The sequence below is a fragment of the Rattus norvegicus genome, chromosome 18 (genome assembly GCF_021556685.1).
Source record: "Rattus norvegicus strain SHRSP/BbbUtx chromosome 18, alternate assembly SHRSP_T2T, whole genome shotgun sequence".
In the NCBI taxonomy this organism is placed as follows: Eukaryota; Metazoa; Chordata; class Mammalia; order Rodentia; family Muridae; genus Rattus; species Rattus norvegicus.
The window spans coordinates 15543623-15556632 of NC_141551.1; the positions used below are offsets into that span (position 1 = coordinate 15543623).

The 13010-nt window shown below is 46.8% G+C and overlaps 1 protein-coding gene across 4 annotated transcripts; it reads right to left on the reverse strand.

The window, feature by feature from the left end:
- Nucleotides 1-561: 561 nt before the first annotated feature.
- Nucleotides 562-12715, reverse strand: LOC147999689 (uncharacterized). Of its 4 annotated transcripts, none has more exons than XR_015642820.1 (5): nucleotides 10238-10801; nucleotides 5736-5852; nucleotides 5021-5116; nucleotides 2083-2323; nucleotides 562-916 (listed from the first exon to the last, which is right to left on the reverse strand). XR_015642820.1 is itself a non-coding variant. In XM_087593664.1 (5 exons), the coding sequence occupies exons 2-5, from the start codon at nucleotides 10242-10244 to the stop codon at nucleotides 912-914; spliced, it is 225 nt and encodes a 74-aa protein (XP_087449790.1). In that variant the 5' UTR covers nucleotides 10245-10448; nucleotides 12609-12715; the 3' UTR covers nucleotides 562-911. The 4 variants fall into 4 exon arrangements, 3 of the variants coding, with proteins under 3 accessions (XP_087449790.1, XP_087449792.1, XP_087449791.1); XM_087593664.1 differs by lacking the exon at nucleotides 2083-2323 and adding an exon at nucleotides 12609-12715 and having other exon boundaries at nucleotides 10238-10448; XM_087593666.1 differs by lacking the exon at nucleotides 2083-2323 and adding an exon at nucleotides 12316-12408 and having other exon boundaries at nucleotides 10238-10448.
- Between the last annotated feature and the right edge of the window lie 295 nt (nucleotides 12716-13010).

Genomic DNA, 13010 nt, shown 5'->3' on the forward strand with positions numbered 1-13010 from the left:
GAGCTAAGTTCTCAGAGCAGAGAGGAGGCATCAAGTGAACAGTGTCCTGAAAGAGAGGCTGGGATTGCCAACACAGGGGCCACGCTCTTTCTATCACCCGTCAGAGTTTCAGGTGACAGAAAGGTGGAGAGTTTTTCCAAGTCATTTTTAAACCTGAGAGCATCATCAATCTTTAAAGCCAAGGCTTCTTGTTGGAGAAACGGACTTTTTCATTAAAATGAGGAGGAGGGAAGCTTCTTGAGAAATTTCTTCACTCTTTTTCTTTCTTTTCTTGCGTTATAAGAACTTGTCTTTGACATGAACACAGAAGTAGAACCATTTAAAGAGAGGGGAGAGACCGGCGAGAATCGGTGAGAAGAGGCTGACAGGAGCTTTGTGGGGGCGAGCGTGGCAATGGGCGGGTGCGTATGTATGACTATGTCAGAATTACACTTCCCCCCTCTCTTTGAGACAGGGTCAGACACATTTAACATTTGCACAGTGAAACCACATTAGTAGCCAGAGCTGGCAAAGAGACTTGCTCTTATTAATAAGAACACATTAAAAGCTCCAGAGAGCTTTGCGGGGAAGACTTTTATTTTTGACCAAAGAAAACATTCCAGTCCTCCCAACCCCCCACCATTTATTCCTCCCTTGAAGGCAGTTTTAGGTTGGGTCAGTTCTGTGGAGACAAACAGAAACATGAAATGCAAACAGCTGAAGATGGAAAGTGTGCCACACAAAATATCTTCCCCCTAGGACAGCTTAGCCACAGGAACCTGTGGTGTGAGCTTTAAGCTCACAGACAGGCTGAAGCTTGCTAGTAGGCTGACTCTAAGATAGGGGGTATCTGGGGTTATCCAGGGCGACCCAGTGGAAATACAAGTTGTGAAGAGGGGCTGAGAGACACTTGAGGAATGTACAGGCAGGATTCATTCTGAAAATGCAAGAGAATGTTGTCAGAAATTGAACATAAGGGCACAATAGCAACTGGATAACTTGTGAAAATATTTGTAGAACCAAACTAAATAATTACATGCTTGTTGCTAAAAGGACAGGACAGGACGAGGTAGGAGGACCTTTATCCTCTAGGTCAAACAGTGGGTTCTGTCCTTTTGACCACTAGAGGGCAGAAACTGAATGAAAGTTTCCAACTGGATTTCTATCAGCAGACTACCTTCATTTTAGAGGATTTAACAAGTTATTTTACATGAATTTTGTCACAGAGTCTTACTATTCATTGTAAGACATAGCTCTCATTAGCTTGGAACTCACTATGAAGACCAGATTGGCCTCGAACTCACAGGAATCCACTTGTCTCTGATTCGTGAGTGTTGAGATTAAAGGCACGTATTACCACAAACTGTTCTGAACATGCTCATTTAATTTTAGGGCTCGGAAAAAACACTATTCTCAAATATCACATGATATAACTACAGCGCTTCAAAGTCTATACCAAAGGACTGAAAGGCAGTCCCGCAAGAGAGCTCCTGGCACACCCATGTTTACCGCGGCTCTTGACCCACTCCTCCAGTTATAGAATTAAATGAGGTGCCCGTAGCTGTAACCATGCGTACACTGCCTCTGTCTAACGCCAACCCTGGCTCTGGCTCATCAAGCTGCTGAAGGAGTAAATAGCAGGGCTTTGTACCATGGCTTGAATAGAGCAAACTGCCCACTGGGATGGAGGGGAGCAGTACTCTGCTGTAAAGAAACTGTCGCTTGCAGGAAAATGGATGGATCTAGAGGTCATCACGTTAAGCACAATAAACCAGACAGAAAGAACAAACATCATGTTTTCTCTTATATGTGGAATTTCTAGTGGTGAGCCGAAACAGAGAAGCACATGGGGAGAAGGGCTCTGAGGGAAAGGGAAGGGGTGCTAGGACAAGAAAGGGCCGTAGGGGGTACATGTGACCAAAGGAAATTATATGTGTGTGAAAATGTCACAATGACATCCTTTGTCAGTGTAATTAATATACACTAATAAGACTAATTGCATTGAAAGAAAAAGACAACAGACATCATTTGTCCAATAAATGTCTCCTTTTATCCTCCCTGGCTCTGGTGGCCACCGCTGTGCTTTCTAATAGTGTGACTTACCTCGATTAAGGGGAGTCACACAGCACTGGACTTTGTGACTGGTTTATTTTAGTTCACGTGACTTAAGGTTCATGCAGGTTATAGTGCACGGCAGGTTTTCCATCCTGTGTGCAAATGTGCTACACTTCCTTCATCCCTGTATCTGTTACTGCTCATTTAGATTGCTTTCCGGAACATTCTGCAGTGGATGTGGGAGTGTGCATCTTTTCCAAGTCCCTTTTCTGTTTGTTTAGTTCCGTACCTAGACATGGGACCACAAATCAATTAAGCTCTGCGGGCTGTGCCACGACGGGCACTCTTAGCACATTAGCCTGCAGTCTGACCGTAAAAATTGATGCTGGGCTCCGGGGAGATGGCTCAGTCAGCAAAGTGCTTGCCATACCACTGAATTCCAGGTTCAGAGAGGGAGAGCGGGGGCGGGGGTGGGGGGACCCAGTGTCAAACACTAAGGTGGAGAGTTATTGAGGAAGATATTTGTCATTAGCATCTGGCTTCTGCATCACTCTCACACACACGCACACACACACACGTACAGGCGTGTACACACATGTACACACATGCACGCATACACACTCGCACACACATGCACATATGCACATGCACACACATGCACACACACATGCACACATGCACATGCACACACGCATGCTCGAGCACATACATAAGCATGAGCACATACCACAGGCAATAGTTCATTAGTGCCATCTGTATTTAGTTAAAGTCTACTGATACTGAGCGTGTGTGCATAGCCCACTGGGGTTTAGTCTTGTCTCAGCAGCCTTTTACTATCTCTGTGTTATAGTAAATTTTTGTTTTGTTTTGTTTTTTGAAACAGGATTTCTTGTGTAGCCCTAGCTGTCCTAGAACTTGCTCTGTAGACCAGGCTGGCCTCAAGATCAGAGCTCTACCTGCCTTTGCCTCCCAAATGCTGGGATTAATGGCGGGTGCCGCCACCATCCAGCAGATTATAATAACTTTAAAGACACTGCTGCATACTAACCAGCATTTGTCATGCGTTTTGAGAGTCTTTTTTCGTACTTTGAAATTTGCGGAAAATGTTTTACTGTTTAAAAAACTCCTGTGGCCACATTGTTGCCTGTGCTGCAGGGCAAGGCAGCAGAGGAAAGGTTGACTTTTAGAATTGCTACTTCTAATCTTTCAAAAAAGAAATTAAGTGCAATTTATGCTATGTGTGAGTGTTTTTGCCTGGCTGTATATATGTATGTATGTTTGTATGTATGCATGCATGCATGTATACCACATGTATGCCTGGTGCTTGCGGAGGCCAGAAGAGGGTATCACAGCCCCTGAAACTGGAGTTGGGAGTGGTTGTGTGGGTGCTGAGAACCCAACATGGGCTCTCTGCAAGACAAACAAATATTCTTAACTGCTGAGCCATTTCTCCAGCCACCCCTCTTTACGTTTCAATATTAATGCCCACGAAATTAAAGGTTAATATTATTTTTAGTTTTTTTTTTTTTTGGTTCTTTTTTTCGGAGCTGGGGTCCGAACCCAGGGCCTTGCGCTTCCTAGGCAAGCGCTCTACCACTGAGCTAAATCCCCAACTATTTTTAGTTTTTGTGTCTATGTTTTTTTCTTTTTTTTTCTTCTTCTTCTTCTTTTTTTTTTTTTTTGGTTCTTTTTTTCGGAGCTGGGGACTGAACCCAGGGCCTTGCGCTTCCTAGGCAAGCGCTCTACAACTGAGCTAAATCCCCAACCCCTATGTTTTTTTTCTTTTATAGTTTCTAATTTATTTGGGGTCTGTGGGAAGTACTTTTCCCATTATACATAATTAAGATATAATTGAAAAATATTTCTGCATTTTATAATTAGAGAACAAAATAAAGAACCATCTTTTTGTTTGTTTGTTTGTTTGTTTGTTTGTTTGTTTCAGTGCTGGGGTTTGGGCGTAGAGCTTCCTGCTGCTAGACAAGTTCTCCACCACTAACCCCAGCCACCGCGATCGTCCTAACATTGACCAATTATCTCCTTCCACCCCAGATCGAAATGCCGCTTTCATGCCATTCGCTGTTGATCTGTGATTTCTAGCACGCCCACTGTTCCAGTTCCTACAACCTGGTCTGGTCTAACCCTCACCAGTGTCACATTCCTGGACTACTTCTTCAGACATCTTCTTGTCATTCTCAGTGTCTATAAATAAATCAAGTCTAATAAATAGGACTTTTAATCCCCCTTTTCGAGTTTAAAATAAACCACTTCGCTCTATTAAAAGAAGTAAATGGCTCAAGGCAGGGAGCTTAGCATGTGAGGCCCTTGAGCTGAAGGGGTTTGGAAGCTCTCAGGGCAGTCTCCCTGACTTCTGCCCTCCCATCGAGTCCATCCTGGAAAGCCAGATTCCTCTTTCTCAAGGTGAGTGGTGGAGACTGGAAGCCCTTTCCTCAAGTGCAAGCTATAAAATCGAGAATGGCCGTCCCCCTCCAGTCCCAGCAGAAGGAATGCTGCTCTGAGCGTCCAGGAAGAGTCACAATAGAGGCTTTTCTGGCTGTGCCCATGCCCTCTCACATTAGCTTCTGCCAGCCGGGCATGGTGGCGCCCCTCTGGAATCTAGCACTTAAAGGTAGAGTTAGGCGTATCAAGGCCAGCCTTAGCTACTTGGCAAGTTTGAGGGCAGTCTAGGCTAAATGTGACCCCATCTCAACCAAAACCCAGAAATGCAGCCCTAGCGTAATCATATAACGCACACAGATATACACCACATATACATTTACACACAAACAATTAAAAATTCTAATAAAAAACCATCCTCCCTGTCCTTGGTCTTCATTTCTGAGGGCTCTTGAATTAAGTAAAACTGTGATCAAATAAATTCTATTATGCTCAGCGCTTGTTAATCTGTAGTCTTAGCTGCTTTCTTGTTATGGTGATAAGACACCCTAAGAAAAGAAACAAGGAAGAGAACAGTCATTTTGGCTTATACCTCCAGAGGGCTCCAGCCCGTCATGGCAGGGAATCCATGAGAGTAGGCAGGGAAGGCATGAGGGCAGGAACAGAGGGCTGGGTGGCCACACTGCGTCTACACACAGGAAGCAGAGAGCATGAACAGGAAGTGAAGTGGGGACACACTATTACAACTCAATGCCTGCTTCTTAGTGACCCACTAAGGATCTCCAGCAAGGATCTACCTCCTAAAGGTTCTACAACCTTCCTAAACATAGCCACCAGCCGGGTACCAAACTTTCAAATACTTGAGTTTATAGAGACCGTTTCATACTCAGACCACAACACCTCTCTAAGCCGTCTCAGAGGAACGTTGCTTGTCACCCTTAGGACCGCCCCTCCCCATCCCTACATAAATAGCTGGCAAAAACCGCCCAGATGGATACGACACAGTTCAAAGCATTCTCTGCAGTGGTCAGACATAAGATGCAGACCGTGAGCCTGGGGTATAGCTCAGGGGCAGAACACTTGACTGAAATAGAAACTTTGAGAGGACACACGTGGAGGGCACATCTCAAGGGCAGTGGGGTTGGAGGTACTGAGTAGGGTCAGGGAGCTAAGGAGGGGTGTGGACTCCAAAGCCTCGTCCGTGTGTCTGGGTGAGATGTTGAGGATGAGTTAGAAGCACTTGAGAAAGCCAAGTTTGGGAGTATGAAGGGCTCAGAGTGGCTGTGAGAGTGTGGGTAATCACTCACTCGACTCATGGGCAGCTGATGGGAGAGGTGGGGTTTCTTCGCCAAGACTGCTTCTAGCACTGGGCAGACTCTGAGATGCCCTCTCTTCAGGTCCTTCAACAGCCTTTCCTGGTGCATCTAACACAGAACAGAACATTCTTTTCACCCACAAGCTCTGTTCCCACACACTGTGATCTTCACAGCCCCTCCCAGCCCAGCCGCCCTCCTCCACCTCCCTTAGCTTATGACCTTGTACAGACCGCTTGCATTCCTACCCTCCTCTCCACACAGGAAAATTTCTACTTAGGTGTCTGCTTGTTTCCCACATCTTTCCCTCCCTCCCTCCCTCCCTCCCTCCCTCCCTCCCTCCCTCCCTCCCTCCCTCCCTCCCTCTACCCTTCCCTCCCTTTCTTCCTCCCCATGGTGTGTGTGTGTGTGTGTGTGTGTGTGTGTGTGTGTGTGTGTGTGTGTTCCTCAAATACCAAGCCAGACATTGTCTAGTTCAGGATTACGAACGCTTCTAACAAATGTTTCTGTTCGTCTTAGGTTATTTCTTCCCTCGTTGCTCTCTCCAGGCCTTTTTTGTTTGTTTTGTTATTTTTAGACAGGGATCTCACTATGGAGCCCTGGGTGTTCTGGAACTCAACTCACTGTGCAAACCAGGCTGGTCTCAAACTCACTTACATCCACCTGCCTCTGCCTCAAAAGGTCTGGGATTAAAGGTGTGTGCCATCAGGCCCTCTAGGCCTCTTCTTATGTCTAGCTCCTTCCCACAGTCTCTCATCTGTCCACTGGCCAGACTCCAGAGTGCTCTGGCCCTTGGAACCCAGACGGTCCCGTGGACACAGTGGACACAGGGTTTTCTTGTTTTGTTTTATTTTGTTTTTGTTTTTGTTTGTTTAGTTTAGTTTTTGTTTTTGTTTATTTTGTTTTATTTTGTTTTTTGTTTTTGTTTGTTTTGTTTTGTTTTATTTTGGTTTTGGTTTTGTCTTTGTTTCGTTTTAGTTTTGCTTTTATTTGTTTTGTTTTTATTTGTTTTGTTTTTGTTTGTTTAGTTCAGTTCTGTTTTGTTTTCTGTCTCCATCCTTTCTGTTGTTGCTTGGTCTTTGTGTTCCCTTCTTACCTGTCACTCTGATACAGTAAAGCACCCAGCAGTGTAGCCCTACCTTTCAGATCCCCAACATGCTTCTAGTAACAGCTAGAAGATCACTCCCATTAAACTGTCGGCCGGACAGGGTCTTGGCATAAGGGAACAGGAGTCGATAAGGCTGTGTTTTCCCCTGGGGCTGTCCCTTTCTGGCAAGGCTACCTGAGGCAAGTGAATCTGTTTCGTTTCCTGTGAAATGCTGCTGTCAGCTCTCCAGACTGTCCTGAGAAACCCATGGTGCCTTCAAGTCTCACACTCACTGAAAACCTATGAGTGCTGGGAACTACACTTACCACTATTTCCTCATTGTTGAAACTCAGGTGAGATGTCTCAGAGTTTGAAAAGAATATTCTCCTGGGCCCTCCTTCATGATCTTTTTCTCAACTTTGTTGATTTACAGACCACAGTCTGAATAACTTGTGGAAAGAAGAGAAGAAAGACACCAGAGGAGAAGGGGCACACTCTCCCTGGCTCTGTTCCAGTGACTTCTATGGGCTGAAGTTCTCACGGCCTCCTTCCACGAAGGCTTCATACTGCAAAGCTGTCCTGTAGGAAGCTGGGCTGGGCTCTGCCAGAAGTTTGACAAATGGCCGTGATCCCATCTGCAGCTCCAGTCCCTGACACCCCAGACAGCACAGGGGCAATTGGGGGACAAGGAATCTGTCCCCAAGCTGGCTTTGGCTTCTGATCTCTTGGGAGCCCCCACCTTGGATGGTTCTCTGATGAGCCCCACTCTTTGTAACACCTTGACCCTTACACTCTCTGTGTTGTAAGAGTGAGTGGATCTACAGGAATCCACCACCTGGGGAGCCAGCCACAGGCAACTGAGGGCCACAGCCAGATCACAGGTGTCCTACCCCTTCCCTCACCACCCTCCCCCAACCCCCCGCCTGTGCGTGCACGCATGCACACGCTCACGTTCGGATTTCTGGCTATTAGTAGGGTCTGAGGGCAGCCTATGGGCTGCAGCAAGGTACCTGTTCCAGACACTCTTGTTTCTACTCTAGCAAAAGCTTGCACAGCAGGAGGATAGGTAGGTTTGGGAGCCTGAGGGAAAGGCTGGCCCCTCACTGGTACCAAATCCTGACCCCTTCTCCCTTGCTGACAGTTGGTCTTCTGGCCGTTCCCTGCCTTCCTGAGTTAAAACGGCTGCAAGCAGGAAGCAGTAACCCTCACTGGGCACACACTCAGGCCTGGCAACATTTGCAGCCAGAGCAACACATGGCCCAGCCTGGGCTGATTGACTGCTAGTGCTCTGTTCTCAAGTAGAGAGTCATGGGTTCAAGGCCAGCCTGAGGGCACGGGGAGATATATTTATATAAAAGGAAGGAAGGAAGGAAGGAAGGAAGGAAGGAAGGAAGGAGAAAAAGAATCTTTTAATTACTTTTAATTAGGACACTGTCAGGACTGGGGGTTTATCTCAGTGGTAGAGCACTTGCCTCTAGGTCCTTGAGGTCCTGAGTTCCATTCCCAGTACTGTCCCACTTCTAAAACCAAAGATGTGGGGCTGGAGAGATGGCTCAGTGGTTGAGAGCACTGACTGCTCTTCCAGAGGTCCTGAGTTCAAATCCCAGCGACCACATAGTGGCTCACAACCATCCGTAATGAGATCTGATGCCCTCTTCTGGTGTGTCTGAAAACAGCTACACTGCACTCATATACAATAAATAAATAAATCTTTTTGTAAAAAAGAAAACCAAAGATGCTTCTAAAACCTGGCCTGTGCCCCAGCTAGCCTTTAACCATTGGCCTAGAGAAGAACTGAGCATGGCTGAGAAGGGATTCGAGAAGCCAGTGTGTTGGTGCAAAGAGGGCAGCTGTGAAAGCTGCCATGGAGGTGTGGAACACACAGGGTGAGCAGGGGGTGAGTACACTCAGGCTTAGGAAGAGGTGTGGCTACAGAAGTTTTCAGATGCTCACACAGAAGGACAGCAAAGTGACTAAGTTGGTAAAGGACCCTGCTGCGAAGCCTGACAACCTGAGTTCCCACATGGAATCGGAAAGGACCAGAGTTGGCACAGGACACCCCAAGATCAAATTCTCAGCACAAAGGAGATTTATTTGCCCTTGAGGGACAAAGACAAAGGATTGGGCACAAGGGGGTGGGATGCGCAAGGAGAGGGAGGAGAGGTATTTGTCCTAGTGAGACAGAGGACTGTGTTCGGTTGGAGAGGAGACACACATGACCTATTGGTGACTTACAGTTTATAATCCTGTGTTAGGGTAAGGCTTTCATTTTAATTGGGCATATTAATCAGGTGAGCCAATAGCTGGACCTTGATAATCAGCCTCAGGAGGAGAGAGTGGTCAAATAGGGGAATAGACCTTGGTCGCTAGCATCAGGACTGTACTCTAAGGGCTTCTAGCAGGCGGAGGGGGAAAGTGAAGGGGGAAACCTGTTGGGGCCACGCTTGCTTGCCTTGCTCAGGCCTGTTAGAACCTTCCAGAATCTCCATGTTGGAAAGAGAAAATTGGCTCCCTCAAGTTATCCTCTAACATCCATGAATGCAACACACACACACACACACACACACACACACACACACACACACCCCAAAATAAATAAAATTAAGGAGTTCTCAGAAGCCCAAGCAGAAGGAAGAAGAAAGGGATTTGGGTGACTGGAATGATCAGAAAGTTAGGCTGAGACGCCTCCTTCCCCATGTTGAGTTGACTTGGGCCTGCATAGACTGACTACCCTCTTCTTGCCTTCACATTGCTGATACCCTCCAGTCTGTTGGTAGAACATGGTGAAGTGCGGGACAGGGAGAGCCTGGACTAGTCTTTCACAGCCGCTTCTCTTCTCTCAGAGTAGGAAAATGTTATGTAGTTCACTGGCTGTCAGGTTGTCACACTGGGCCTCTGTGGTAATGCTTCATGACTGGCAGGTGTGGCTGAGCTGCCCCAAGCCTCGCCATCCATCTTCAAGCATCCCCACCTTCCTCAGGAATCTCCAGGCTCATCTGTCAGATATGCTTGCCTGGCTGGCGGTCAGAGTGTGAGGTACTTCAATGGCTGCTGCCTTGCCTTCAAGAAGCCCAAAGAGTGACAGGTGAAAGGCTTGTCCACGAGTCATTAAGGGCACAGGGGAATGACGGAGAATCCTCAGAGGTTCACGTAGGATGAGCTCCTTAGTAAGGTGACTTTAGATTGATCTGGGAAGGAGGGTGGAGAGGAGGCAGGGAAGAGGATTTCCAGGCTGAGGCTGTTTAGACCAGCAGCCATAGGACAGCTTATTGTCCACATGTGCACGTAAAGCCAGCAGCAGTAGATACATCTGAACAATCTCAGAAGTGTGTGACAGTGGAATTCCCCGATCTGATGTATTCCTCTGCATATGTCAGAGGGATACTATTCTTACCGTGAGGATTCTTACCTGGCATATTCTGGATACTCAAACCATTGTTGACTTATCAACATTCAGACACCATTTCTAGGAGCTCCAGGCATGGGCTTGACTTTCCTCTGCAGAAACCCTCTCGGCGTCCAATAGCAGTAAACTCCCTTGATTACAAAGCGGACTCATCCTTTTGATACAGACCTTCATCAAGCTGTAGTCGTCAAAGCGGCTGGAGCTGTGGGTTCTCCTGCAGGAGATCAGGATGTAGCCCTAAGGACTAGCGCACAAGCAAGAAGAGGTCAGATGGAGAACGGAGGAGATCTGGGAAGAGAGGAGGGTGGCTCTGCCTCTATAAGCAAGATGAGACTTGCAGGGCTGGGAGGAGTTCTGGGAGGCTGAGAGAAGCCCACTGCAGCTAGATCAGCACGGGGCCAGCTGTGAGGTTGTGAAGAAAGCAAGCACAGACGGTTCCTTTAAGACGTCTGTCTGGGAAAGGGCAGGAGGATGGAGCAATAATCGTAAGGACGGTGTGTTTCTGACAGGTGAGGTTTGAACTGAACAGAAGACCTGCTTCTTCTTTAGGTGCCTCTTGCTCGTAGCATGTCAAAGCGAGTTAGCCTGTGGGGAGGGACTCACACAAGTGTCTACCTCTAACAATATCATTGATGTCACTGCTCATATGCATACCATAGTGCCCACAGGGTGGAGTTCACACCCAGCAGTGTCTGGGCTGGGCAGCAAGGAAACTGGAGCTTGTGGAAGCACTACTGACCAGGAGATGGGAATAAAGAGGAGAAAAATGCTCAGAAATATGTCTGGGTAAATGGAGACTACAAATACCCCAAAGTTAACTGGGCTAGGTTTTAAAACATAAGTAAAAAAAAATTCCAGAGCCCCAGGTTTGTATAGAGCCCAGTGGACCACTGATGACTGTGGGTGAGCATGGCCAATGTGATCATACGTAATCCAGGAGAAGCCAGCTATAGTTACAGTACATCTGAGGGCCAACAACAGCTTATAGAACTGCTGTCCTCAGTTTTCCTTCTGGGAAAAGAAGCTCTGAAGTCTGCCTGGCACTCGCCAATTATAGGCAATGAAAGTGAGCTTCAAAGAAATGGGTATATCTTGTACAAACCATCTACTAAGGGAGCTTCAGATTGGTTGCTGTCTTAGTTAAAATATAATGAAATGTCCATATCTCCAAGAAAGTGGAAATGAGCATTTGAGTTAATTAAAATTAGATCAGAATAAATATAACTCTTTAAGCTAAAGTGCACACAGTGTATGTGTGTGTGTATACATATGACTGTCAAGGCCAAAAGACATTGACTAACCATTTCTCAGGCTCAGTTCACCTTGTTGATTTTTTTTTATTTGGGTTGTTTTGGTTTTGTTCTTTTTTGTTTTGTTTTTTAAGAATTATTTATTGAATTTATATGTGTACACTGTAGCTGTCTTCAGACACACCACAAGAGGGCATCGGATCCCATTTCAGATGGTTGTGAGCCACCATATAGTTGCTGGGAATTGAACTCAGGGCCTGTGGAAGAGCAGCCAGTGCTCTTAACCACTGAGCCATCTCTCCAGCCCCTGTTGCTGTTTTTGTGACAAGATCTTTCTACATATTCCTGACTGTCCTGGAACTCTCTACATATATCAGGCTGGACTCAAACCCATTACCACCCCCCCCCCCCCCCCCCCCGTCCCCATCCTGAGAACTGCAATCACTAAACCTAACTTGTTTGTTTTTTTTTTCCGGAGCTGGGGACCGAACCCAGGGCCTTGCGCTTCCTAGGTAAGCGCTCTACCACTGAGCTAAATCCCCAGCCCCTGTTTTTGTTTTTGAGATATGGCTTTCACCTTTCCCTGGCCCTCAACAAGCAGACTAGGCTGGGCTGGCCAGCGAGCTCCAAGGGTTTGCCTGTTTCTGCTTCTCCAGCCTGGAATGACAAGGGCGACCACTACACCAGACTTTCTTTAGAAACGGGTTCCAGGGATCAAACTCAGGTCCGCACGATTGTGTGGCAAACGCTTTACAGATTGAGCCACCTCTCCAGCCCACATGAATTATGTTTTGCTCTTAACCAAGGTAAAATAAAAGAGACATTGTTTACCCTCGGATAGGAAGCGACCCCCACACACTGAGGCAGGGAGGGTGAAAACCACAGAAACAATGGCCCTCAGGAGCAGCGAAAGCATTGACCTCCCTGTGAGGGAAGCAAATTATTTCCTCTTCGTCTTCACGTCTTCACGCCCTGAGAAGCCAGCAGGAAATCCAGAGAATAAAGCTGACTCTGAAATAATTGCTTGTTGTGATCTTTGAAAACTGGAAGATGAAATTATTTGAAAAGAATCAAAGACCAATTCAATAACTGTGAACAGAGAAGAGACCCGGGGAAGAACTTACTGTGCTTCCGATGGGTTAGAAGCGAGTCACAAACAACAAAGGAACAATGGACGTGGACCTGAGGTGGGGAGAGAATAGAAGAGACAGGAACTGCACTTCAAGAGTTTATAGTTGATTTAAGGTTGACTAAAATATTAAAGCTGTCTGTAAATGCTGGGTGGGGCATGGCGGCCCGCCTGCTGTCCCAGCACTTGGAAGGTGGAGATAGGGCATTGTGAAACTGTATTTGTGAGCTCTGGGTTCCGTTGAGAAACCCTGCCTCGGTGAATACGACGGAGAGAGAGGAAAACTGATGGCATCAACTCAAACAGCCACGCACGCCCACGTATGCACACACTGTGAACATAAAATTGTTTAGTTAAACACAGGCCAGCAAGATGGCGGCTCAGAGGACGAAAGCAC

What these genes read in the sequence shown, in the direction of transcription:
- LOC147999689 (XM_087593664.1), bottom strand. An exon ending in ATCAGCTGCCCATGAGTCGA is followed by an intron (nt 5,117 to 5,735) that starts GTGAGTGATTAC and finishes TCCTGTGTGTAG; the next exon opens with ACGCAGTGTGGCCACCCAGC.